The sequence below is a fragment of the Poecilia mexicana genome, unplaced genomic scaffold (assembly GCF_051168715.1).
Source record: "Poecilia mexicana isolate PSO_F unplaced genomic scaffold, ASM5116871v1 scaffold_2, whole genome shotgun sequence".
NCBI lineage: Eukaryota > Metazoa > Chordata > Actinopteri > Cyprinodontiformes > Poeciliidae > Poecilia > Poecilia mexicana.
The window spans coordinates 8170171-8197555 of NW_028263371.1; the positions used below are offsets into that span (position 1 = coordinate 8170171).

Genomic DNA, 27385 nt, shown 5'->3' on the forward strand with positions numbered 1-27385 from the left:
GACAACGAGAAGTCATAAAAATGGCAGAAATTAAGGTCCCAAGAGAAACCATATGCTATCAAGTCATTTTTTAAAAATTATTTTTCTTATGTCAGTCCCAGTCTGATTCACATTTTGCTAAATTACCAACAAATAACTACAATAAAACTTTAATGCAACTTTTAAAGATGCAAAAAATGTCACCACCTAGTGGCCAGACAGTTTTATATATAAAAAAACTGAAACAACAGAGTGTAATAAAAAAGTACAAATTTTATTTTTTTTTATTATTCCTTTTTTTTTTTTTTTTTTTTTAACAAAGGCCGGTTCATCCAATTTTTTTATAAACAAAATATAACAGCTTGGCATCGCCCTGGACTGATGACGAAAAAAAATTAAAGTCACACAAAATATATATAAAAAAAGTCTTGTCACTAAAAATGGAAAACGGGAGACAAAAAAAGAGTAAAGAGCCGAATGACAGAGGTTAAACTGCATCACGGAAAACAGCTTAGAAAACATAAAAGGCAGCAAAAGAGAAACAAAACAAAAATGATTTAGGCAGTACAGAACAAGTGCTTCATATATATATATATGTATATATATATATATAAAAATTCATCAAAAGGACAGCCGTGCTGCCAACAAAATGTACAGAAACATGAAGGGGTGAAGCGATTCTGCGACTGATAACCACACCTGAGATTTAGGCTGTGGACCAACTGTGATCAGCGCGATGCTAAACCCTTCAACAAAGCTTCACAAACAATATGTAATCCCCTCCCTCCCCGTCTTCCCACCCATGTTTGGCTTGAAAATACTACTCTAACCAGCTGATGAGTGAATGAACAAAACCCAAACATCCCACACAAGACAGTGTCACAGAATGCAAAAAAATAAAATGAGAAAATCATAAAAACCTACTTTAAGACAAGAAAAAAAGAAAAAAAAAAGAAAAAAAAGATGCATTTGGTTGGCAGAAGAACACACAACATCAACAGACGGAAACGAATCCAAACGAAGGAATGTTTACAGCATCAAATCAGCGACTCGAATCGAGTACGACAGGAGAGAGGCTTTGCAGCACGGGGGCCGGGGGGTTTCCAGTCAGACTCCCAGCAGAAACACGAGTAAAGTAACATGAGGTGCGCAGGGGGGCATTTCAAAACGAAAACCAGGGGAGATGGGGCAGCGTGGGGGGTAAAAAAAAAAAAAAAAAAGGGGGGGGGGGGATTTACGAGTGGCACATCTGCAATTCTCTTCGGCTTTTCAACGTCAAAAACTTCGCTGTTAGTGTTTCTGATGCTCGGGCTTCGGTTTAAATTAGTCTCTTTCATGAATCAATTTGTTTCCCTAAATTAAAGAGTTACAGTCTGTGTTTGTACATTAGGGGGAAAAAATAAAATAAAAACACTCCGACTCCTGTTTTCTTGAAGTAACTTTAGAAAATGGAGGCACTAGGCATGGGCCGGTTATCCGGTCGAAGGAATATTTAAGTTTGACAACAAGAACATTTTCCCCCAATATGCGGCTCCTGTGCTTTAGATGCATTTCTAATAAGTTGCCAAGTTAAATACTTGAGTTTTCTCTGGATAAAAACAGGAATCGCTCCCTTTCTTCTTGCTTGCGTCGCAGACAAATCTCTCCATTTGGAAATACTCCCCAACCCGCAAAAAACACAAACGGTTATTCATCATAAACATAACGGATACATATATTATCTCAGCAGCTGCTGGAATAATTTGCTGCAGTTCTTTTTGTAAACAGAAGCACATAAAACAGTTTTTTTACCAAACAAACTGGTCTGTGCTTGGTGCCTCCATAGTCACTGAAGTTACCGGATATGTTTGTAAATAAAGTTCTCTTCTATAGCCAGACTAGGTGTAAAAAAAAAAACCAAAAAAAAAAAGCCGCATATGTAGCTGACTCTACTTCCACCCGTTGCTGTGCGCTGCCAGACAGCTGGCTTAAAGAAGACTCCTATTTGTTTTGGGTGCAAAAAAATTTTAATAAAACCATCTAATTTTGCAGATATCACCAGCAGGGATAGCTGTTGCTGTTCTGCTTTGAGATTAAAAAAAATAAAATAAAAAATTGTGCACAAATTGTGACAGCGTTGTATTTTTACTCAACGTACAAGGATCTATTGCTGGTTAAACTTTGCTTCTTGAAACTCTTAAAAGTTGTGGGATTCTTTTTATCCCCCCCCCCCACCCACCCACAGGAGAAGACACCAGACATTGAACTCCTGTGTCAAATCTCCAAATCTCGGGGGGGAGAGAGAACAAAAAAAAAGGAAAGGTGACTTATTGCAGGTACTTTTGGCCTCGGCTCGTCGCGCCCCTGCAGATCGCCACAGTGACGACTAAAACAAGCACCTCTTAAGTACATTCTTCCATTTAAACACGTCAAGTTTCACACACGGTGCATAGAGAACTTCACCCCATGTTTAAATGATAGCGACAACAAAAAAAAAAAACAAAAAAAAGAAGAAAAAGAACAACAAATGTACAAAAGATGGAATTGCATAAATCCCAACATCTCTAGTGCATAGTCACCAAGACCAGATGGTGGATTCAGGCCCTCAGGGGGAAATGCTGGAAACATGATTCATGCCCATCTGTTTCAGAACTTCGATGGAAACATTTGTAGATTCCAAAGAGTCTGATTCAGTCAAACCGTCTCGGCTTGATCGCTTATTTACAAAAAATGCGGCACCTGAATGTTTTTCATGCAACAAGTCGACATCAAGTTAAAAACGTAATGGTGCGTTTTTCTCCTCCCTCCTGTTAAGAACAAACAAGCAACAACAACAACAAAAAAAAAATGGTAAAAGAAAAGTCGATTAATTTTAAATTACAACAAAACCTTCAACGATTGGCGACCCTGACACTTAAAAAACAAACAAAAATAAAACCATCTAAACTGAAAGACCAGAGAAGGAATTCAGCTCATTTCTAAGGGCTTATTTAGAGTTTAAAAACAGCTTTTTTTCCTCTTTTTTTCTTCTTCAAGTAAATAAGATTTTATGTGTAGGTTCAAATTGTGAAATTTAGTATTTAATAGCTTAAGATTTGACAGCCAGCAGAAATATACGAAAAACAAAACATGTGAATAAGAATCTCCTTGCTTATTGTGTCGTTACATTCAGCTTTCTGATAAATTGACTCCTTTAGATTGTAGCTGCACGGTCAGGAGTGACAGAAAGAGGGCGACGATGATTCAGGGACTATAAGGAGAGCACGCACAAACGTGAAACATCGGGGGGCCGACAGCCTTTTTTTTTTTTTTCTTTCTTTCTTTCCTTATTTTTCTACAAGTAGACCGTTTGATTATTCAAGTAGCTGCAGAGATCCAACGGATCCTGCACGCTGACCCTCCTACCTCTTCAATACTCCGAAAAATTACAGTACAAAACTTGACGCAGAGCTTAAACCACTGGATTTAGGAGTTTAGGTAATGCCAAAGACAGATTAACGTGAGTAGTCAAGCTCCTGGAGGGAATCTTACAGTGAGTAGGGTGTCTTAAGTGTTTGTGTGCGTGTTGGGGGTAGGCAGGAGTTCAGGGTGGGTGGGAGCGGGTCAGTTCATCAAACAGTCTTCGCCCTCCGTGTCCGTGTCCGTGTCTGAGCAGGCGGTGTCCATGGCGACGTGGGTGGGGCTGACGATGACGGCTCTCCTCTGCTCGTCCTCGGAGCTGCCTCTTCTCTCCTGGGTGCGCTCGATGTGCTGGATGGCCTGGGAGGGGATGAGCAAAAAACACGAGCATCGTTACCAGAGGTGGGCGCAAATCTGCTAACTGTGGGCCTAGTTTTTTTTGCTTAGCAGTTTAGCATTTTAGCAAAGAGTAAAACGCTATAATCTTCTCAGATATTTTGTAAGATTTTCAATTGAATAAAGCTCAATGGTCAAATTTAGCACTTTAGCATTAGTTTCTGCTAAAAACCATGATAGCCTAGCACTTCAACATTAGCAAAACTATGTTTATAGATGGCGCTTTGGCGTTAGTGAAGCCATTGTTTATAGTTAAGTGTTTTAGCAGAACTAATGCCTACTGTTAGCGCCTAAGACTTAGCGCAACTAACTTTTATAGCTAGCATTTAGCATTAGCAGAACTTATGTTTATAGTTAGCATTTTAGTTAGCAGAACTAATGTTCATAGTTAACACTTTAGCTGAACAAATTTTTAGAGTTGGCGTTTTAGAGCTAGCAGAACTAATGTTTATAGTTAGCGCTTTAGCGATGGCTCTAGAACAAGCTCCAACCTGCACAATGGTGTCCAGGTTCTGTCTGGAAGTGGACACGGTGCTGGTGTGGACAGATGGGCTCATGGTCACCACAGTGACGTGATGGTGTTGGTTTAGTGTTGGAGCTGGGACGATGACAGTGGGGTGGTGGGTTGGAGCAGGCGGAGTGGGCGGAGCCAGCACCTAAAAGACAGAAGATCAAAGTGAAACCAAAGTCCAGATCTCATTTTTCCTCCCCCAGTGATTCTCATCGATCTGGAGCACAGGGACCCCCGGGAGAGTGGAGCGTTTCTGACCTGAGGACTGTGTGTTTGTCTGTCAGCTGCAGCGGCGTGGATCTGCTGTAGCCGCAGCAGCGTCTGGCTCTGGATGAGGGCCTGCTCCTCCTCCACCTGCTGGGTGATCACCTTCAGACGCTCCGGGTGCAGCTGGCCGTCCAGAGACCGCACCTACGAGCAGATATCAGTCCAGTTAGAGCGCGTCCTCACAAGAGGGGTGTGGAGTATTTGTGACCGCACAACACGCATCAATTACAGAAAAAGAAGAGGAACTTCTACTTTAAGGTTTTCCCAATAAAGTGTTTAACTAGATTTAGTTCTTTACTGGCTCTATAAAACCACCCAGAGAGCCAGTTTGGAGCCTACAGACATTTCTACGGTAAATGTTAGCTTTTATTAACCAGACTTTTTCTCGGCACCCTGCAAAGAGATTCCCTAATATTCCCGCTACAAACGTGCGCAAAACTATTGCAATATTCCGCTAAAGTAAAAAAACAACAACAAAAAAAACACGCAAATCTGCAATGGTGGTGTTTCCGTTAAATAAGAAATACAATTAAAAATCACACGTAATTAAGTTAGTTTAAGAAAACATGCTGATATCTAACCAATTTCTGATGTCTGTATTGGATCAGGACAACCCATATTTAAAACATAAACAGTGTTCAAATAAACATTTGGAAGCTGCTCTGAGCTTCACACACCCAAGAGGAAATTTACACTAAAGTATACACACAGTTCATTAAAAATTATGATGTTAAAAACTCCAAAAAGGAATAAAATGCTTTGGACTTGTGACAGAATGAGCTCGCTTTAAAGAGATCAAACTATTTCTCAAGATGTAGGCGACTCCTCCAACTTCGCGGCTGTGAAATTCTGGTCGAGTCTATAATTACGCTCACACAGCCGTCAGTGTTCAACACCCTCCCCTCTTGTTCAAGCTGCTTGTTTGAGTTTCTGCTTGTGTGCAGCACCTGCTGTTCAGGTAGATCCAGGATGTGACCCGATCAGGACGTGGCTGATGGGCTGATAAACGTGTCGGCGCCACAATCAGCATTGTGTTTGAGTGTTTGCTCTCCTACAGCGTGGCTCAAGGGCCCTATTGGCTCGACATGGAGGACAGGGTTCAAATACACGGGGGAAGAGTTTATAATGATTAAACGCACAGCTGAGATCACCTGCTCCTCCAGCTGCATGCGAGCCGAGCGCTCCTTGTCCAGCTGCTGCCGCAGCTCGATCATCTCCCTCCTCAGCTCCTCCATCTTCTCCTCCTCCAGCGTGTCCGGAGACCCGATGCCTTCGTCCTTCTCCTCGGCTCGCCTCCTTTTGGGTGAGGAGCCGCTGAACTCCTGCAAGAAACGAAACGTGACGTTGTAAACGCGCGACGCCTAACTGAGCGACCGAATCGAACCAGAACTCTGCACTGGAGGCAGAATGAAAGAAAAAAAAAAAAAAAAAAAAAAAGAGCTGAAAGTGCGTCTGCAAGGCAGACCTAAATGATCAAAACAAAACAAAAACACCTCCGGCTATAAAACACACACCACCACATGCTGCTCAGGCGTTACCAACACCTGCTTTCAAGATCAAATGCAGGACGACGTTTTTGTCAGACAAGTTCTCGTCTGACTAGTTAGTGGTGTCTGGTGAGTTTTTACTTTTTTTTTTTTTTTAAATAAATATAATGCTGGCTGAGAAAAATCTATAGGGTGAGTTAACCAGAGATGTCATACGCCAAAGTTTTAAAGAGGCTGGGAAATTTCGGTTTTAATTTTGATTTCAATCAAAATAAGATATAAATAAATCAACATAAAGATTCGTAAAATTATTCTGCTAATCACCGTTTTAGATGGGAACCCTTCTGAAATGTTGGGCTGGTTGCAGTCATCAATATTTACCGATGTTTTCCAATGTTACATGTTCAGATTCATGGTTTCTGCAGGTTTTACAAACTCAAATTTAAGACTTTTAAAGACCACCATGAATGAAATTTAAGACCTCTTAAATGTACAAACTTCCTTCAGCCAAGTGGCCATAAATTTGCAATTATTTATTATAAAAGCAGAAAAAATGCCAGCACGCAAGACAGGGTATATTAGGAGCTAGTTAGCTGTAGCATCAACTGCCTTGCATCACAGAACGCAATGAGGACGTCTCAAATCTTTGCCTGAACAACAACAAAAAAGGTGAGGGGGGAATAAAAGGATACTAGATGGAATAATGCCGCCAAGACCAAATTTAAGACTTGTGACATAAATTTTTTTTTTGAATTTGATGCATTACAGCCTTAATTTTAGATGCATGATTTAAACTTTTTAAGGATGCACGGCCACCCTGACCCTTATTATTAACACTGTCCCAGCTTTACTTAACGGTTGGATATTAATGTGTTAGAAAATGACCAACGTCGGCCGATATTGATGTTAACGCTGATATAGCAACACAGTGAGGCAAGCAAATATTTAGATAAAAACTCCATAAGCAGGAAATGTCAAAGAGGCAAAAATACAACAACACTGAGGCTTAAAACCAATAAAACTAGAGACAACGTTTCCAGTCACATGCAAAAATCTAGAATTAGCGTTCTGATCCCAACCTGGATGAAGCGTTTGAGCTGGTTGTTCTGGGTCAGCAGCTGGGTTTTTTCCTGCTCCAAGGTAAAGATGTAGTCCGCTGTTTGTTGAAGGATGGCGGCCTGGTAAAAGGAGGAACCAGCAGCTCAAATTAGGGTTGAAAAACTCTAAATATCGACAGTGAAAAAGGAATAAAGAGACTTTAAAGACCCGGGTTTGCTCATTGCAGCGCAAGAGGAGCTACCTTGCTGAGCTTCTCTCCGTCTGTGTGTGGCAGGAGTGTTTTGAGGGATTGAAATCCGGCGTTGATGCTCTGCATACGCCGCCGCTCGTTGCTGTTGGCGATTTCCCGACGGATCCGTCTCTCCTGGTCCTGGGCCGTCTCCGGACTGAGGGGGATGTTCGCCAGGCTGAAAGACATTGGAAGGAGGATTAAAAATGTTCTCCCGCGAAGAGACAAAACGTCTTACTTATCCACATCTGCACTTTTTTTTTTTTTTTTTTTAGCAAAAACAAATCCAAAGAATGACATGCATTTCATGTAACCCCCCCCAAATAAAATCCAGTGCAACCAAGAAGCCCCCTAATTAGTCAACAGAGTACATGTGTGAAAACTGACACTGCAAATCACTGAATCCACCACTTGAAACACGGCAGAGGCCGTATCATGCTGTGGGGATCATCTTTGGACCTAAAGAGTCAGCGCACAGCTTCTGTTGTCACAGCTACAAACTAGTGGTCAGGCCCGAACTCTGGCTGTGGGGATGGACTCAGATCCGAGCCTCCAGCGTCACATAAAGACAGTTACAAAGTCGGCCTTCTGTCACCTGAAGAACACTTCCAGGGGATTGAAGAACCAATGTCTCAGCAAGGCCTAGAAAAACCCGTCCATGGAATATCGATCAACATATTTGTTGCATGTTTGCTTGATGGTTTTGATGGTGGCATTTGAACTGCCGTGTTGCTGTACAAATAAACTAGACTTTTCTCTAGAAGGGACAGAAAAAGCTGGGCAACAGGTGGGAAGAGGGAATATGAAGATGGAGCTGAATCTGTCATTAAAAGCTAATACGCCGCATCTAAATCCTAAAACTGATGCCCTGTTTTATCTCCCTTCAAAGTAAGTCTAAAAAAAACAACAAAAAAAAACAGGTTCAAGTATATTTAAGTGAAAAAACGTCAAAGTGGGGAAATAAAAGACGTTTTGATACAGATTACAATTTAATCTGTATCAAATTAAATTGTAATCTGTTTTACCTTTTTTAAGTTTTACCTTTAAAAAAAAAAAAAAAAAAAAAAAAAGCACAACTAAGAGGAACAAAAAAACTTCCCCTTTAACTAATAGCTCTGACGGTGACCTCTTCACATTCCTGATGTCTGGCTCCAGAGGTCACGGGTTTGGGTGAACTTGCTGCCCCTCTCCAGCTCACAGCGCCGGGCGGCGTGCTAGTAAAAAACCTCGCTCTTATTTACTGCGAGGGGGCGGGGGCACCACCAACGACATAAACGGTCACAACAAACCTGAAGAACCGGATCGGCAACGTTGAAGTCGGAAGGTCAGAAGCAACACGGTTCACGTGGCTGCAAAAGCTTGCAGGCGCCGCTGAGCAGCCGTGCTGTCTGAGTGAGAAACTTCAATCGATTTTTAATGCAGGCCTCAGTTTCACTGACATTAAATAGCTTCTAAAGCAGGAAAATCTGGAATAATCTTTTTTTTTTATTAAATTGACAGTTTTTAAAGTTTAAAACACCAACTTGGAGGTCAATTTGAGTGCGTTTGTTGTTTTTCTACTTGGATTTTTCTCAGAAAGAAGAGTGAGCTGGTGACAAACTTTTAGAGATCAGGTTCCACCTACAATCATTTACCTTCACTGATTAACGAGACTCTCCTCACCGGAGAATTTCTGTGTAAAACACTTTCAATAAGCAATTTTTTAATACTCGCACCGTTGAAGTTTATTTTATTCCCTGGGAATCAGAGCTGTGAATTGCATTTTTGTTTAATTTCTGAATTATGGTGCAACAGAAGCTTCCTTAAGTTTCTCTTGTTTTTTTTTTTTTTAATCATCCACAGTTTATTGGTTCATTGTTTTCAAATACCTGTATACAGAGAAAAAAATAAATAAAAATTGATAACATACATTTTTTCAATCGTTTCAGAACAAGATTGCCAAATACCATCACCTTGAATGACATTTGAAACAGTAAATATTGGATTTTTGAAGTTATGTATGAAAAAGGAATAGGTTTCTCACCAGCCCTGACCTCAAAACCAAACATGGTTGACTTGTGTAAAAAAAACTTTAATATTTTATAGCTCGAAGCAACAATACTTTAAACTGTTTTAAACAGTGAATATTTTATAGTAACAAACGCAATGAAAACAGTTCCAGCTCAATTAACTGAGACTTACTCTAACCACGAAGGTATAAGACTCACATATTGTGCCAACACTTTATGGTAACACCTACATTTTGTTAAAAGTTGGCAATTTTGCCAAAATTACAACTTTTAAAACGGTTTTACATCCATAAATAAATTTGATCATTCATATAATATCTTGCTAATATAAACAAAGCATGTTTAGTTCAAAATAACTAAAAAAATATATACAACTTAGGTAAAAAAATCTCAGAAAAGAGATTTAAAAACAACAAGCCAGCTGTAGAATGATGTCACATTCTGGAGTAATGCGCTTCCTTTCATTTCTACCGCTAGGGGGCGCGTCTTCGAACGGTAGCGGTTAGTGAAATGTGACACCACCTGCAGAAGCAGCAGGCCCCCTGGCACCGAGAACAATGCTGTACGCCATTAGCATTGAGCTAAGGCTTTGTCTGCTATTAGTCAAAGGCAGATATACTCATGTGTGTACCCTAGCTTGTGTTGAGCGACTTATTTAAATAATAAATATATCGTGAACACGGGTTTAAAGAAACCCAGTCACACTTAATATGGTTGCTACTAAAGTGCGCAGCGACATATGACTTGCTAGCCAAGCTAAGCTAATTTTAGCACATGACAACGTCGCCAGCTACAGGGAGCAGCTGTTTAAACACACAAATACCGAAGCCGAAAACCTGCTGAACGAACCCAAACGGTATACATCCACCCAGAAAGTGGTTATTAATGTTGCTCAGTGGAAACTAGTTGGGTTTTAATAAACTATTGTGATTTGAAACATGATTTGGTGCGGCAGCGGCGATCATGATAACTACCACGTGGTTGGCGTCCATCTGGACATGAACGTATTCGCTCCATCTCGCTGTCTCACAGAGCACCCATCTACATACTTTCGCCTACATAAATAATGCATCTAACACAGGTTAAATTTAGAATAATATACAATAGTTCTCAATAAGCGCGAATGTGACAAAAAATAGCCAATTTCTACAAGCACATTCCAGCTGCCAGTAGCTAACAGCTAGCATGCTACTCGAAGTCCCCTTTGCACCACACACACATACACACACGCTACGGCCACATGAAAAACCCTTCACGCACATGGTAAGTCTGCACCACAAATTATTATTACGCGGTTTACACACCTGCAAAGCCCGCCGATAACATCCTTCTCCGTCCGCTTGAAGTGCTGCAGGGATGTTATCTTCTCTGTCGGCATCCTGACATAGTCCATGCTTTCAAAGCCACCTTCTGTAGTTCGTGTTTGCTGTTTTCTTCCCCTTCCCACTCGTGTGCTCTCGTTGAAGTATTGTGTTTTTCGTTAATATCGCAGAACCCGCAAAGGCGTCCCAAGGTAGCGCAGTTCCTAAAACCCCGCTCTAAAATTCAATCTGAGAAGGAGGGAAGGAAAAATGAAAAGTAAAATCGAGCTGTGTTTCTTTCCACAGCTGATGGGGTTCCCTCCAGCGTGTGTGTGTATGTGTGTTGCCTTCCAGCCTCCGCCTACTACGACTCTGTGTGTGTGTGTGCGCAGCTGATCTGTGTGAGGCGGGAAACAGCTGGTTGGAATCAGAGCTGGTTTTCCGGAAAACCGAACAAGCAGGGCTCTGTTGTTGAAGCTCTGCAGCAGGGACTGCAGTTCCGCAAATTAGCCACGACTGAACAAACAGTACCGATTAGAACTGCAGGAGACAACTGGGAAACCGTCTGCGGGACAAAGAAAGCATATGTGTGTGTGTACTGAACAGTGTATATTCAGTACACTTCAGAAAGTACTTTGTTGTGTCCCATGTGGACATCTTTTTTGGAAATTTATTAAAAACAGAAAACCAAGAAAATATATTTGCCGAACTATTCACAGCGTTGAAACGCCAAGCGTGAAAGAGGCATAAATCTGGCAAGGATCCAGAAACATATCTGCTGCCTTGAATGAGCTCAGTGACTTCCGGTGTTCTGACTGCACCTGCGTTATTTTGGTATCGATCCAATCCCAAGTAAATATAGAGTCTGTATCGCCAATACCGATGCTGATAACGATACTTTTTAATTTAAAATTGATATATCATCAAAGTTTTGATCTTTAGGTGTCTTTGTGTCATTTTAGCCAAACATTAAATTGCGATGGAGATGTTTAGACAAATGGGTAGAAAAACTAAGAGCAACTATATGGGTCTGATATTTCTAAGACTCTGTTTCGTTGTCTCTGTGGAAGCTCTTAAAAACTACTTAAGCTTTTTTATTGTACTAGGCTTGTCTGTTAAAATTTCATTGAGTCACTTTTATTTGGTCTATACTAAAACAACTGGTTATAATTTAATTTCAGTTCTATTTACAGCTTTGTGACTGTATATCAGAAAGGTGCTCTATAAAAAAAACTTTACTTAGTTTGCCTAAAGGAATCCGAAACTTTAAAAAGGCCAACGAAAAGCTTGTGGAAACAGCCAAGACCGTCTTCACGATGTAATCATTTTAGATTATTAGAAAAAACAAAAACAAAAAAACAACTGGACTAATACCAAAACTTAATTGAGAATCAATGTTAAGTTAAACAGTTGGTTAATGTCAATCTGATGGTGAGATTGACATTTAAACATACTTATCTAAATCTGAAGACATTATTTCAGGTTATTCCTGAGTCATCTTAAAAGTGCAAAGCTGAGCCAACAAAGTCCAACATGGGAAGAAATTTAATTTACCTTCTTCAGGGAGACATTTACCTTTACACAGCATTCTCACAAAGGCACCATAGCATGCGGTATGGAAGACTGGAGGTAGAAAGTGTGAATATCCCCGCTTAGTCCAGCAGGTGGCAGCATTTTACAGAAATATTTTACAACAATCAGGATGCGCTTTATGGGGCACGGATTTGTCTCCGTTTTCGAGTGTTCAAAGATTATTGTGAACAAATTCAGAACCGACTTTTAGCTTTATGAAACACCCTAAATTTGATTAAGATAATTTTAAAATTAACTCGATTCACCTTTGAATCAAGTCCTGTTTCCGATTTAAGACACTTGAAGCAGCTTATCAAGCATTATTCATGTCTTATGAGGCAGAAACTCCAACTTTCCAAATACAACATTATGGCAAAGTTTTGAATCCACCTTGAAATCTTTATTAATTTGTTTTGTTTTCAAAAAGTCAGACTTAACATTGGCTACTTTCTTAAAAAAGAAAAAAAAAAAAAAGAAAAAAGCACCTCTCCTCGTAGTATGCTTGCTTGGTCTGGTACCAGGACTGAACTAAAAAGTTTAATGAAAAAAATTGCAGAACTATTTATCAAAACCATGTATTATGTTCCAATTACATTTTTCTAATTTAAAGCAAACATGTAAGGAAATCGTTGGCAGTTTCACTCTTCTGCAAAGTCTTGCTTTATGTAAACACGTCTTTATGTTTAACATACTAAAACTGATGTGCAAAAGTTATTTTTTTGTCGGGTCTTTATTTTTCAATCTGTAAGAGTTCAACAACAACAAATATTTGGTCCTAACAAAAAATGCCAACATCTTTCTGTGCAGAAGCACATATAAAATCACAAAGTTTCAACAGAAGTTTGCTTTTCTTTCAAGAAAACTGGACCATGTCTCTCAAGACATGTTAGTGTAACAGTGGAGTTAGCGCCATCAACGAGGCTTAGGGCTCTGTCGAAATCCTGACAAAAAAAATATTAAAGCTAAAGAACAGACAAATGTTACAGGAAACAGAAAAGAGCACAAAAAAAACCCCCATCTGTAGTGACAAAGTGCATTTCCTTTTTAGGATACAAATACTATACATTTAAAATCTACAAGTAAAACCAAAGAAACCTTGGGTTTGATGAAACATATGTTCAATTCAAACTAGTAAATACAGAGATTTATAAAACTAATTACACCTTTATCCCTGTGAAGTGAAACCACCAGGAGTTTCCTGGAGAAAACTGAATTCTATGAATTCTTCATTTTACATACCTAACATACAAATAAATGGCTTTTAGGGTTCCTGAATGGTAGATTCAACAAATGAATCTAGAATATGAACATGATTATTCCTGATTCCCACCGTCTAGTAAGCTGTTACCTTGGAAAACCCCGTGGAAACGTACAGTAAAGTAACAGAAATAGTCGATTGATATAATGGGATTGTAACGATCACTGAACAGTTTATGTTGAGATGGATGGTCGGATCCTCTTGGCAGCGGATTCCTCCACCGTAAACGTGTAGTTGTACTGAAAAGCCAAGAAACAAAGGAGCGCGTTTTCCATTTTTAATTGCAGCTTGAGGACGCGTGACTTAAATCCAAGGATCACAGCCGAACCTACCTCATTTTCAATGTCCTTCACAGACTTTATGCGGATGTTGTTTAGTTGGGAATTCAACTGGAGAGCCTGAGAGAAGCATGGCGAAAACAAATAATATGCAATTCAATGTCAAAAACATCAAACATTATTAAACAATCACACAAAAGAGAGCAACCTTACTGTGCCACTTGCTTGCAAATCGAAATCTGGGTGCAGGCTGAAGGGGACTCCATCTAAAGCTGCAGGAAAAAAAAAAGAAATTTGGATCCTGATTAATTAAAAAAAACAACAACAACTTACAAAACATTTCTGAAACGCTTCTCCCCCATTGTTGTTGGGCACATCCCTAGAAAATACAGCGACTGAACCAAAATGACAGAAAACTAATTGGCTGCAGTAAAATTGTCAGCTCTTTTTTTCTTTATTTTTCACACAAAGTTAGGGCTGAAACAATTGGAGTAATCATCAACGAATGAAGTAATCGACTGTTGAATATACAGATAAAAAAACAGGCCAATTGCTGAAAGAGCAACATATTCAGAGACGTAGCCAAGCCAAAATTGGAAAAAAAATGTAGCAAAGGACAGACTTTGGGGATCCTTGATCTAGATAGATAAAGATATGTATCTAGATAGATATATCCATCTAAATAGATCTAGATACATCTCTATATCTGGATCAAATGATGGCTCATTAGAGGCCTAAGAAGAACATTGACAATGATAGGAAAGTTGTTACTACCACCTGGGAGAAAACTAAAACATGCAGGATGCCAGCCCTGTGAAGGAAAGAGGAGACCAGCTGCACAGGCAGGCTGCGAAATGAGATGCAGGTGATCGGTATCGGCAACAAGAGACCGTGATCGGCGATCACTGATCATTCACTTTTTCATGGAAATCGGCCGATTATGATCGGTGGCCGATCGATTGGCACACCTCTAGTATATATATATATATGTGTGTGTGTGTATGTATAAATAAATAAAAGCTACAAGTGAACAGCATGAAGAAAAGATGTAAGACGATCGGGGATCGTCTTACATCCAGTCATTTAACTGTCTCCAAGAGGTGACAAACATCAGCCAGAGACATGAATGTTTGATGAACGTGTAAAAAAACCCCTGATGTCCGATGAGTCGGGACACATTTTACTGGCCGGTGTGAACAGTCATCATCCCAGTTGATCCGATTATTCAAGACAAAACATTGTAGTCATGTGGGAAGGGGAACCATTAATAAAAAAAAAAAAACAATCTGTTCCCTCATCACCTGTAATGGCCTGAAGACTGTTGTCAGCAGGTGTATTCAGGACGTCCCCGGCCTGCAGGCTGTGCCGGCGATTACTCAGCCGGCTTTGCTGCGGTATAGGAGGAAGGTTCCTGCAGCGACAACCAAACGTTGACACATGAGGCATCCAACCTGCACAACGTCTCAGCGTCTCACTCTGGACTCTTACCTGGGCCGGAAAGGAAGAGCCGGAGCGGACGGTTCCTCCAGAGAGAGACTGCGCATCTCCAAGCTGATGCTACGAGGTTTAGCTTTGGGGGTGGGGCTGGAGAAATGTCCCTTCCTGCACCACAGCACGTAACCATGGATGTCGCTGCACAGATAGTCGTTGGCAAGTTAAAAACTTACAGGTACGTCTCGGTTAATTAAAATGTTCAGTGTGGGATGGCGTGGAGGTTCTCGGCCTTATTGTTGGGTTTTGTGTCTTTGATTTTCCTCTTGATCATAAGATTCTCTGTGGCGTTTAGTTCTGGCCAAGTGGTTGGCCAGTCCAGTGCTGTGATAAACTAGGCACTGCCGCAAACTGATGAGCATATTTATGATGGTTTCCATAGTTCCCAAGTAGCCAATAAGTAGGGGTGGACATTTATCATATCGGTTATCATTTATCGTGATAAATTTCTTATCACGATAAGAGTTCCCATCATGATAAATCCTAATTGGTGGTGTTTAAAATCCCCCCAAACTGTCTATATTATCAGGATTGTTAGGTTTGCTTCTTTTTTTTATTTTAACCACTGTTTGCTCAATGAAAGCATTAATTAAATACCAATAAATTGGAAAATGCAGTTACTGTGTGGAGTTTAGTGACACAAATCACACTTCTTCATGTGGCTGGTGTCCTAAAGAAGCATGTTACCAATAGGAATGTTTTTCAAGAGAAATATTTGTTTGTGGGGAACAGATTACTGTGACACACAGTCAGAAAAGACGTCATAGATTCTTCTTATGGTCAGTTTTATCACGCAAAATATCGTGATAAAACTTTAAGTCCACATCCCCCGACCCAAGCAATGTCTGTAAAACCTTCACAACACAACTCAAGCAATTTGAATTCTGTGACTATGAAGACTAAGTTCCCAATGAAGTGAAAGATTTACTCCTAAGTGAAATGAGGCCCTTTTTTCTGTTTATCCCAATAGAAACATTTATGCAATTGTTCTTTATTCAGGAGTGGCTTATCATAAGAAGAAGGGCAGCTGTGGCTGCCCTTCTGTGTGTGTGATACTTCTGTGTGTGTTGGCGCTTGAATTTGCTGACTACCCTCACCTTTTATGTTTTCCTTTTAATCTTCCTAAAGCTGCACTTATTCTGTTGGTTTGCGCGTCTTCTACCACACTTTTTCCTTCCACTCAACTTTCCACTAAGATGCTTAGACACATTACTCTAAACAGTTGGTCTCATCAAAACAACCACTTGAAATACATCACTGTGTGTGTGTGTAACAAATCTACCAGGGTTGTGTCCAAAAACACTTTATCATGAAGATTCAAGATGAAGAGCTGCCCCGTATGGATGCTACTAACCCCACGTAAGTGTAATGCTGCAGCAGCATTTTGCTTTTGGCTGTCAGTTTGATGTCCAACACAGCCGTTTCTACGTTGGCCACCGGGGACGTGCGAACGACCACCCGCTTCTTCTTGGACACAGAGGTCTCTGAACACAAAGCGTTACACAAAATGCTCGTCAAGAACGCAGCGAAAACAAAAATGCATCAACATTCCAAGCCTGAGCAAGCCTGTACGCACTTGAATCGAGGAACTCTCTGATGTAGCTGTAGCCGTGGGGAATGGAGTCCTTGTCTGAGATGACCTGAATATCTGAAACCACCACACTGCCTTTCAGGTCCTAAAAGGAGAGCGACACGGTTCGGTCATGGAGCAGAAAAGGCCACAGAGCAGTGTAACCTAAAGCATTTGTTAAATGCAGCAAACGTCTCTCTGCGAGTCACCTTGCTGTAACAGAGGTAATATCCAGACTTCATGCCAAAGCCGCGCGTGAAGTTCGCCGCCGCTCCGTCTTCTGTGATGCTGATCTGCAGGAAGTTGAGAACATGAAGAAAAATGCACAAGAAGATCATGTTTTCCCCATGTAGCTGGTTGCTAAAGTCACAAAAATATGTATTGTATTTTCTGGGGAACTTTAAATGCAGAGCCGAGAGATGAATGTCGTTTTTTAAATCATGCTAACCTTACAGTATTGAGCTTATTGTCACTCGCTGACCAGTTCTCCAGCCATACTAATTAAAAAGATTTCCTTCTGAGACTAATTGTACCGAAGCAATAAGGCCAGACGATGCTGCACCTCAAATTTCCGTTTCCTACCAGGGTGAAATCTTTGGGGCAGCAGCCGAGGTTGGATGTCCAAGCCACCGCCGTCAAAGGCAGGACTTTTCCCGAATCCATCAAGGACATCTGTGACAGAAACAACAAAAAAGGATAACTATATCTTTAATTAATTTAAAACGCTCAACACCCTTAAAACATTACAGGTTAATAACGACACTTTCTAATGTAGCAATGGATTGATGTACAAATCCCCTTTAGAGTGACTTTCTGACGTTTTGGCACCGAGAAAGCGTATAATTTATGTCCATGTGACAATGAGTGGGAAATCACTCAGGTCAGCAGAGTCCATTGTTTCAGACAAGCAGATCTCATTGAGTCTGCAGAGTTCTCAGCAGACAATGCCAAATAGAAAGAAACTATTCAGAGAAAGAAATGTTGCTCTTACAAGCAAAAGGAAGTGGCTTTTCTCCTCAAAGCAGAGACTTTAATAATGCTTCTAGAACACGCAGTACTGACACTAACGAAGTGCAGATAGCAATGCTGCGCTTTCTGGTTTCCTTAAGCAAAATGCTCCTGCTGGAGAGATGTTTTTTTTTTTATTGTGTTTGATTCCTGAAGATCTGAGGACCACAGCAACATTCAGTTTCTGTGCACCACAAATCTGGAAGAAACGTCCAAAAAACTGCAATGATGCTGAAACACTGAGTTCCTTTAAATTAACGTTGAACCCATTTGTTTTCTGCCCTTCATTATTGTTAATAGTTCTTATAACTATAATGTTCCAGTTCATGAAATGAATAGAATTTTGTATTTAATCTAAATTTATTTGTCTCAGGGTAAACGTACATTTTTAATGTCTGTATATTTCTCTGGTGTTCCTTACATCAGTGTGTATTGCGATTAATTAGATCTAAATTTTTTAAAGTAAATTTCAATGTGATTACTTAACTATCATTCTACATTCTTATTTTATTTTCTGTTATGATTGTTGATTACAAGCTTGTTCCTCTGTAAAGCTCTTTTATATTTAGCTTAAATTTGCTTAAACATGGAATGAATAGATTTGGAGAAGGACACAGTTTGCTTCTCAACACAAGACTTATTCATAAAATTAACACGTTGCTCCTTGTCACCTCTGTTACCAAACAAATTGCTCTCCTGTAATTTCAAAACGTAAAGAAACAAGCTAAAAAAACAACTACATATATATATATATATATATATATATATATATATATATATATATATATATATATATATATATAACAGAACAATGTATTTTCCCTATAAAAAGCTGTGTTGAAAATGGATTAATAAACTATTTATTTACGGCGATACTTCAGGTACTTTTTTTTTTTTTTTTTTTTTTTTTTAATCAATGTGTCCAAATCAAGATCTTACTCTCATTTGCCTTGAAGGAACAACAATAACACGTCAGATTCAGGTACATTAACTCTTTCTTTACGTAGCTCTAAAGATAACCAGTCGGTTTCACAACAACCTCACCCTTAAACATTAAACAATAAAGTCACGTAAAGCATAGTAATGCTATGTGTCACATTTCCAAATTTATCCAGATAAAAACTAATTTAAACGGTAAAAGCTGAACCAACCTTACACTCGACTGTTCAGCCGGGAAACCTGACTGTTTCCTGCTCAAAAAGGCACAAACGCTGCTTGTTTCATAAAGTGACATACAAGCAACAAAGGTGGAAACACTTACCTTGTTTGTGAATCAGTTTCTATTTTTTCGGGGGCTTATATGGAGAATAAAGAACTTCTCAGCTACTAGCCGAAATATCTCGGTCGCAGTCGTGGAAGCAGGAAGTTCTCAATTCATCCCAACTACAACTCCCGTCAGACCCCGAGGCATTACGTCATGACGAGGGAACAAGTTTGCGATGTTAACCGCAAGGTGGCAGCAGCAGTATTTTTGTTACAGCGGCACACGGTTGTACCAAAAGAGGAATACACATTCATAGCCGGTGTTTACGTAAGTAAGAAAAATATATTAACATTTTTTACATTACATGGCAGTCACCTTTTTTTGGTAAGATAATTTGTCATATAATTAAATTCCTCTCAGTCAGAAATACAAACAAAAAAACTTTATTCTGGAAAGGACAAATGTCATAACTCTTGTGGATGTTAAAATGTAATTTTCAGGAGCATTTTAGATGTCTAAAGAGAAATACTTTAAGGAAATAATTTTTTTAAGTTTTCTGATGAATTCCAATCGAGCTTGCAATGTTAAATATTAACAACTATCAGGCTTCCATTTTCAAATATCAGTGCAAATCAAAACCATTTCATTTGCACTTATTTTTGATGGGAAATGTTGACTTTCAAGATACAAATAGCTTTTTTTTGCATTCACATGCTCCATTTGTATAAAACTTGACAAGTTACATTTTTTCCAAGGGGCTCTGTAGACTCATTCGTCTAAAAAGGAAAGCAGACAATCATTAGCTCACAAACAGACAGAATATATAATAACCAGCTTTTAATACGTGACTGTCACCCACAGACAATATTTGGAAAAGGGGTCAGCACAGAGGACGGGTTAAAGGCCGAAAGTGATAACGGAGAAAGTAGTGCAGAGCAGAGACAGAGGAACTGCTTTTTGCTCATCATGGGTTCATATGCTGCAGCTCTGATCTTCTGCTTCCTGATATGTTCAGGTAAGAACTCGGTTTTTATTCAGAGAGAAAAAAATATATTCCTTTCATTTTAACATAGGCTTTTCAAAGGTTACTGTCCTTTTTGTATGTTCTACCTGTGAGCCGAATAACTTAGTTTGAAACAAAACCATACCTTTGACACAAGAAGTTCAGATTCAAGCTGTGTAAGAAGGGATCATTTTAACCACTTTAGGGAGTATCGTAATTGTATTTTAGTGTATTTTACAAAGACAACAAAGAGCAAAACATTGTAGAAAAAGAGGGAAAAAAACAAGATGATTAAAATGATATATTTTCCTTTTATAGTCCACAACAAGGTTGGTTCCCCTTTAAACTGGTCTGGAGACAGGCATTTCAAAATCAGATGAAACAAAGTTTGTAATGCGCTGTTACTGACAGCTTTTTGGTTTAAATTTCTACATTGTCACCACACACATCATGATATATTTGCTTTGGGGTGGTCATTTGTTTACTCTTAGCGTCACTCAGGGCCTGTTTAAAGGTTCACACAGTTGATTCGTACTTGTGTTTGTCCTCACATGTGACACCTCTGTCTCTCTCTGTACCGCTGTCATCAGTGGCAGCTCAGGCTCCAGTTGTCACCGTGGAGCCTCGGACCGCCACCATCCGCCAGGGAGAGTCTGTCAGCTTCAGGTGCCAGGTGAAGAGCAATGTCCAACCAGTTCAGCTGGAGTGGAGAAGAGCCAATAATCAGGTCTTGCCAGGTCAGGAGCAATTACACTTAAAACTGTTTGTCTTATAAAACCAACATCTGTGAATATACACTGAAATGTAATTTTTTCCCATTCAGATAATGTAAAGATTGGTCCAGATGGGTCTGTGCTGACTGTTGCAAACGCTCGACCTGGAAACCACGGCCAGTACCGCTGTGTGGCCATCAGCGCCGCTGGACGCAACTTTGCCAACATTGTGCTGAATGTCAAATGTGAGTTTTGTCTTTAAACTTCAGATTTGGAAAATGGGATTCCCCTAAAGTAAGATAAAGTAGATCCAGTTCTTATTGAAAGGGAAGCTACATTTTCTGAGAAGCCAACTTCTATTTAATCAATATTAACCAAACTGTTAAGTAGTCAAGTTTTCTTTTTTTTTTTTTATGTTGTTTTATACTGCACATTGTCGTTAGAACTAGATTACATCCATGCACAATTTAGAACTGCCTAAAGCTTAGTTAAATATTTTTGTTGAATTTTAGGTTCATCTGTAAATCTTTACCCAATGACTCTCATGAGTTGTCAATACAATTGTTGTTTAAAGATAAAATTAACAAACTCTTAAAAACAATAATTTTCATGTCCTACTCTTCATACTAAGTGCTCAAATTTAAACAAGCTGGCTTTTTCTTTTGTGTTAGTGATGTTTTTGAAACAGCAGATTTTGGGGGCTTGTCCGGGATTAGAGTCTAGCAGTACCAGTCTACATGCAGGTGGTCCAAGAGTCAAAACAATAAATATACAGTAAATATACAGTAAATATATACAACCTCATTTCACCTATTGCACCGATAAGGAGAAGGGACATATATTTGCAGAGTGCAGAATAACATTAACGGAGGATTTTCAAAGGTTGGATTTATAAACGTCTGATGTGATTTTGGAGACAATACAGTCGAGACTGAACAGGTCATGAAATATTACCGCCAGATTTTTTGAGCTGTAGAGGGTCTGTCTTCCAATATTGTATAGACTTCTCTCTCTTTCTCTCTGTGTTAAATTGAGCCCATCCCAACTTTGGTTTGGTTTGCTCCTTCCTACACACATTTCTTTCTTGTGCATTGATCTCCCTCTCTGTAAGCAAACCACTAAACCACAGTATACAGTTTAATGCTTATGAAAATACCCAGATCAGATGTATAATCTATTTAAATCATATTTTGCCATGGGAAATCATTGTATTAATCTTTATTTGTATGCATCTTTTTTATGATTCATAATACATGAGAGTAAGATCCGTTCTGCTGGTAGATTATATTTATTGGGATCAAGTCAATTTATGTCTTCACAGTAGACCGTAGGTTTTAAAGAACAATTATTAAATTCTCATGGGTTAGAAAAGTAGACTCCAAACACTCCAAACTGGTGGATACAAATTTAATAATGGCTTCTATTAAAATACAGTTTTGTACCTCCCCAAAAATAGGTAAGAAAAGACCAAGAAGTGGTTGAAGTAGCGAATGCTCTGACCTTAAACAATGCCAGACTGGTCTGAAATTAATTTTGGAAGCTATATATATATATATATATATATATATATATATATATATATATATATATATGAAGTTTGCTTTTGTGGCAAACTCCATAGTTTAGTGTATTTATGTGCATCCATATTTCTCTTAGTTCCTTCTAAAGTACAGCTGACACCGACTGGGCCCCTGCGTATCCGAACAGGAGAGTCTGTGTCAGTGGAGTGTCGCGTCACCGGTAGGCCACGCCCCACAGTCACCTGGAAACGCAGAGGCTCCACCCTCCAGCTGGTAACTCAGGAGATAAACGACGCCCACATTATAAAGGTGAAACATAAAAGAAAAAAATAGCGTCAGACTTAAATCAATTTTTTTTCTTTTTATACACACACTTCAGATAAGTGGAACAAAATGTTTGACTGTTTTCTCAGTGGCCTTCCGTACGCCCGGAGGACTCCGGAGTGTATGTCTGCCAGGCTGACAACAACGTGGGGAAATCTGAGGCAGAGGTTGAGCTGGTCGTGGTGGGTCCGCCTGGATCACCAGTGGCTTCGGTTAACATCGAGGAGATGACGGCGATCGAGGGACAAACAGTCACCATTGAGTGCACGGCTACAGGTAAGCCTGTTTTTCTGAAAATCCTCTGATTGTAATTCCATCATTCATGTATTTTTTCCCTCCAGGCTTCCCTACCCCTGTCATCACCTGGTCCAAACTAAGAGCACCACTGCCATGGAAGCACTCTGTAGCCGATGGCGTCCTGACGCTGACCGACGTGGGGCGCCAAGACTCGGGACAGTACATCTGCAATGCGACCAACATACACGGCTACAGCGAGGCGTACACCGACATGGAGGTGGACAGTGAGTAGTACATGATGGGTCTGCTTGCTGTTGCTAATTTTGATGAGGGATCCAGTTTGCAATAGAGCTACAATATTATTACAACATTACCATCACAAAGGGCTTTTTTGGAATGTAATAATTATTGGCTGATACATTGCAAGTGTCATAAGCACTCAGAAAGACAGCCTGTTGGATTCAGTCTCACTTGGGCAGATACATGATAAATTACACCGTCAAATTACACAAGATGCTAACGGGCACAGGCAGCACAGATTAACGCTTTCATGCCTGAATTATGATGCTTTGTGTCAGGATTTTTCCCCAAATTTTTCTTGATCCTCTTAAGGCATAAAAGAAGGTAGAAAAAAAATATTTTGTAAAAAAATTTTTATTTTATTGTTTTTAGGGGATCAATTGAAATTTCCTCCAAATACAAAGTTGTTATTTGAAGAATACATCAGTAGTGTTGTTCTTTAGGGGTTAACTGATGTCACAATAATTTTTTTACCGTCTACAGTAGAAGGAGGGACCAGGTCGGTCGGCATGCTTTTTTTGTCTGTCGGCCATATTGGATTTAACAAAAATAATTTCTTGCATTTGCAGCTGATTGCCAGTAGTTGATAGTGTATTTTATGATGCATTAGTGTCCACTTCAGTGGTCTGTGTGCGTTTATAACATAAAAAAATCCACAAGAAGCACAAGAAAATGACTTTTAGACAGCTGTCCACTGTAGTGACCAATATGCATGAAAGGGTTAACAAAAAACTAGAGTAAAGAAAGTGTGTACTTATCATAGCTGACTAATTAGCCCTTGTGCAATTTTTCATCCTGTCATTTGCACTGAAAAGTAAGATAATAAACAGGAAACTGGCAGCTTGAGGCCGTGTGGAAACATCTGCAGGGATTGAAATATGCAAACCTTTTCCAGGTCAAGTAAGATGGCAAAAATGTTGTTTGTTGTCTCTCCAACTAGCTGGATTCTGCCTAAATTAAGGCACCAATAAAGTTGTCTGCACTTCACCTTTCCTTTCAACAAGCCCTCATTTCAAAAATCTTGAACTATCCCTTTAACGGCTGTCGTCCACATGCAGCTCCTCCGTACGCCACCTGCCTGCCTGACCAGGTGCGGCTCCAGCCTGGGAGCCCTCTGGTCTTGCAGTGCCTCGCCCACGGCTCTCACCCAATCCAGTTCACCTGGAGCCGCGTGGGAAGGGGCAGCCTGCCGGTCGGAGCAGAAACCACCAGGGAGGGGAAGCTGATGATAGCCAGTGTTAAACAGGGCGACACGGGAACGTATAAATGTGTGGCCACCAACCACATCGGTTCGAGCGAGGCCATGGCAAAGGTCATCATAAAAGGTGAGGCTGGTCTTTTGGAGGCGCTGCCAAATTAACCTGCTTTGCTTGTCATGTTTCTAACCTCCCCGATTTCTCTTTTTGTCGTTTGTGATAACAGCCTGGGTAAGCGTGGACTGACAAGTGGCGTGAAAATTGCCTGCAGCAAAGATTCTATTTAATGTGTCCATGTATCGTGGAGAATAAAAGCCAACATTTGTTTTGTAATCCTCACCCAACAATTACAACATCAGTTTGATTTTCTGAGAACTAAAGGTGAATAGGGTTGAACTTTACGCAGTATATGCAAGTATGTTTTTCCTTCCGATTGTACAGGAGTCAGGACAAGTATAAAATTCAACTTAAAATCATCTGTTTTAAAGTAAATTAACTGAGACAAACATAAATGCAGTGTGTGAGAAAAACCATCTGCTACACGTTAATTTTCCAAAGTAGTAACATAATGTTAAGACTGAAATAATAAAAGCACAACAAAAATGTAGCTCTACTTTGTGATGTGAGAAAATATTGGAAATATATCACTTCTATATTTCCATATTAAAATATGCATTCTTTGTTTACTCTGATTATTTGTCTGGTTGCAAAATTTGTTTGATAACCTGAAACATTTAGGTGCGACAAAACAAGAAAAAACAAAACTTTTGTCACAGCACTGCATGACAGAGACAGCAGCATGCCATGTGTAGCAGAGCTTAAAGTTTTATGCTATGGAGAAGTTTGTAGCCCCTAAATATAAAGGACATAAAGACTAAAGAGGAAGACATTTTGCAGCAAACATATAAAGGATATACACTCCAAACAAATGTAAAAGGGCAATACAAATGATAAAATGTAGCTATTTTAAAATGTTCTGGAACATGAGAAATGAAAATATGTCAAAAAGAGAGAAACAGACTAAATATGTTTCCTCCTTGTGGCTGTAAACCCACCAGGATGTTATCTTGATCAGACTGAAATGTAAACAACAAACAGCCCAGAGGGAGACTGAAGGTTCAGAGTGGATAAGTTCGACGGGTTAAAGGTTCAGGGTAGCATGATGAAAACATGCCTGCTCAAAAAAAAGGAATAAAAAGCCAAAGGAAAATGAAATAAATCAAATGTGAAAAAAGTGAAGTGTTAATGCAATATGTTAAAGGGACGAGTATATTGGATGTTTTATTTATTATTGAATGATCAATAAGGTGCATAAATTAACTTCGCAGAAATGCTAGTGCATCTCACTGTGTTTCTACTGAAAACCTGGAAGTCGTTTCAGATACAGAAGCCGGTCTGCAGAAGAAAGGTCAAAAAAGGAAGAGAATCAAGACGTTGCAAAGTTCGCTCAAAGTCCAACCCTCAACCTGACAACAATGCCGCTGCACAGTGAACTGAGGAAACGCTACAAACAAAGAGTTGATCAAAATGTTTATCTTTACAAAGACCTAAAGTGAGACAGATGGAGTCTGAGGTTAAACAATTACTTGTAACAGCTTCTAAAAGAGCTTCTGAGCAACTTGATCCAACTTTCTTTTTGGTACACATGAGGTTAGATTAAAATAATTTTACAACCTGGTAAAAGATGAAGGCCATTTTAATTGTTTTTAGACTTGAGAGAGAGTCTGCTTTCTTTTTTCCTGGAACTTCATTGTTTCTTGGTATTTTCCCATTCCAGGAAACACTTCTGACAGTTCTCACACCATGTGCATGACAAAGATCACACCCGTCTTGTGGTAGTTTTGTGCCTGGTTTCATTTAGTCTGCATAAGCAGTCAAAAGGTCAAAATGAGCCGATCAGCTCATTTAGCACAGAAACAGATGTGCTAAGTGTTAACAAGACACCACAGCATGTTTCAGTCATCATAACTTCAGACTCTGTAACCGCATGGGGCTTGTTGCTTTCATTTTCTCTCTGTTTGGGGTTATGCAAAAAAAAAAAGTGTCTTACAGTGTCTTAATTACGGCTGAAGATTAATCGTATTGATTGTGATTAATCGATTATTGAGGTAATAGTCAACTAGTAATCGACTAATTGTTAAAAGTATAGACTCACACCCACATTTTGCATTTACGATAAAAAATGAACAAGTGGCATAGTTTAAGCTTCACATGGTTCAAATTCTGCAGACAAAAATCTACTAAACACCTTCTGCTGTCCAATTATTAATCGGTAAATTAAAGAAAAGAACCAGAAAATCCATGCCCTGCACTGTAAACTGAAAGGGTTGAGCTTATCACACTATTGATTTTTTTGAATTATCTGCAGACAGATCCTTTGCGTACAGTGAAGGAATAATATATTATTGCACTTCATGCAATAATATGTTTATTTTCCTATTTATAAAGGGACTCCATTATTTGTTTATTTGCATCTTTTAATGTATTCCAAATTATGCACAAAAACAGCTTAAAGGGCCAAATAACAAATCTGCTAATTTGCTATCCAATTAATCGATTAATCGTCAGAATATTTAATAGAACAATCAATTTGCTTTTTTTTTTTTTTTTTTTTTTTTTTAAATCACATCCTTCCGACATGCAGTGACTGTTTTTGAAATAATCTAAAATCTCGACATTACTCAATCTAACCACACGGTGGCAGTATGGAGCTGACACCTTCAGCCATATACCCGCAGGCCAAAGAAACAACCCTAGCTGTTAACAGTTAATAAATGGAGGGACAGATGCACCGGACAGATGAGGCATAATTCTCCAGATGAATTGACTTAATGCTAACATTTACAAAGACAGAACGCTTTCTCTGGTCTTACCAGCTGTCTGTCTACATGGGGATTATATCCGCCCACTGAACAAAGTTTTATTTGACCAGACCAATATGTTGCAACAGACAAGCCCCCACTGGTTCGGCTGCTGGAAGTAGCTTTGATTATATAAGGTTTAAGGTGAACGTTCAGGTTTCGTAATCGCAGCGCCACTTGGAACGGCAGAGCCGTGCTTTCCAGAACTGCTGCCAGAACAAAGACGGCATGGCC

General features: G+C 39.5%; 3 protein-coding genes across 5 annotated transcripts; 1 reads left to right on the forward strand and 2 right to left on the reverse strand.

The window, feature by feature from the left end:
- Positions 1-232: 232 nt before the first annotated feature.
- LOC106922029 (transcription factor AP-4-like) lies at positions 233-11351 on the reverse strand. Of its 2 annotated transcripts, none has more exons than XM_014994122.2 (7): positions 10620-11351; positions 7319-7484; positions 7098-7196; positions 5671-5853; positions 4523-4675; positions 4245-4409; positions 233-3717 (listed from the first exon to the last, which is right to left on the reverse strand). In XM_014994122.2, exons 1-7 carry the CDS (start codon positions 10706-10708, stop codon positions 3562-3564), a joined length of 1011 nt encoding a protein of 336 aa, XP_014849608.1. In that variant the 5' UTR covers positions 10709-11351; the 3' UTR covers positions 233-3561. The 2 variants fall into 2 exon arrangements, with proteins under 2 accessions (XP_014849608.1, XP_014849609.1); XM_014994123.2 differs by having other exon boundaries at positions 5683-5853; positions 10620-11350.
- Positions 11352-12899: 1548 nt separating this feature from the next.
- Positions 12900-19195, reverse strand: mvb12a (multivesicular body subunit 12A). Of its 2 annotated transcripts, none has more exons than XM_088009992.1 (10): positions 19055-19195; positions 17368-17485; positions 16995-17078; positions 16792-16891; positions 16570-16699; positions 15213-15356; positions 15026-15135; positions 13938-13996; positions 13779-13844; positions 12900-13685 (listed from the first exon to the last, which is right to left on the reverse strand). In XM_088009992.1, the coding sequence occupies exons 2-10, from the start codon at positions 17455-17457 to the stop codon at positions 13620-13622; spliced, it is 849 nt and encodes a 282-aa protein (XP_087866118.1). In that variant the 5' UTR covers positions 17458-17485; positions 19055-19195; the 3' UTR covers positions 12900-13619. The 2 variants fall into 2 exon arrangements, with proteins under 2 accessions (XP_087866118.1, XP_014849610.2); XM_014994124.2 differs by having other exon boundaries at positions 17368-17457; positions 19055-19194.
- Positions 19196-19892: 697 nt separating this feature from the next.
- On the forward strand, positions 19893-24982 carry sid4 (secreted immunoglobulin domain 4). Its single transcript, XM_014994125.2, has 8 exons — positions 19893-20012; positions 20591-20737; positions 20824-20958; positions 22370-22542; positions 22647-22833; positions 22899-23078; positions 24153-24419; positions 24517-24982. The coding sequence occupies exons 1-8, from the start codon at positions 19964-19966 to the stop codon at positions 24534-24536; spliced, it is 1158 nt and encodes a 385-aa protein (XP_014849611.2). The 5' UTR covers positions 19893-19963; the 3' UTR covers positions 24537-24982.
- Positions 24983-27385: the final 2403 nt, after the last annotated feature.

Excerpts from the sequence above, each read along its gene's own strand:
- mvb12a (XM_088009992.1), bottom strand. The coding sequence starts at position 17,457 with ATGTCCTTGATGGATTCGGGAAAAGTCCTGCCTTTGACGGCGGTGGCT. Across the intron at positions 13,845-13,937 it reads ATTTGCAAGCAAGTGGCACA|GCTCTCCAGTTGAATTCCCA; the intron begins GTAAGGTTGCTC and ends TGCTTCTCTCAG. Across the intron at positions 13,686-13,778 it reads TGAAGGACATTGAAAATGAG|TACAACTACACGTTTACGGT; the intron begins GTAGGTTCGGCT and ends TTGGCTTTTCAG.
- sid4 (XM_014994125.2), top strand. The coding sequence starts at position 19,964 with ATGGGTTCATATGCTGCAGCTCTGATCTTCTGCTTCCTGATATGTTCA. Across the intron at positions 20,738-20,823 it reads CAATAATCAGGTCTTGCCAG|ATAATGTAAAGATTGGTCCA; the intron begins GTCAGGAGCAAT and ends TTTCCCATTCAG. Across the intron at positions 22,834-22,898 it reads CATTGAGTGCACGGCTACAG|GCTTCCCTACCCCTGTCATC; the intron begins GTAAGCCTGTTT and ends TTTTCCCTCCAG.
- LOC106922029 (XM_014994122.2), bottom strand. The coding sequence starts at position 10,708 with ATGGACTATGTCAGGATGCCGACAGAGAAGATAACATCCCTGCAGCAC. Across the intron at positions 7,197-7,318 it reads ACGGAGAGAAGCTCAGCAAG|GCCGCCATCCTTCAACAAAC; the intron begins GTAGCTCCTCTT and ends TCCTTTTACCAG. Across the intron at positions 4,676-5,670 it reads AGGAGCAGGTGATCTCAGCT|GTGCGGTCTCTGGACGGCCA; the intron begins GTGCGTTTAATC and ends ATCTGCTCGTAG.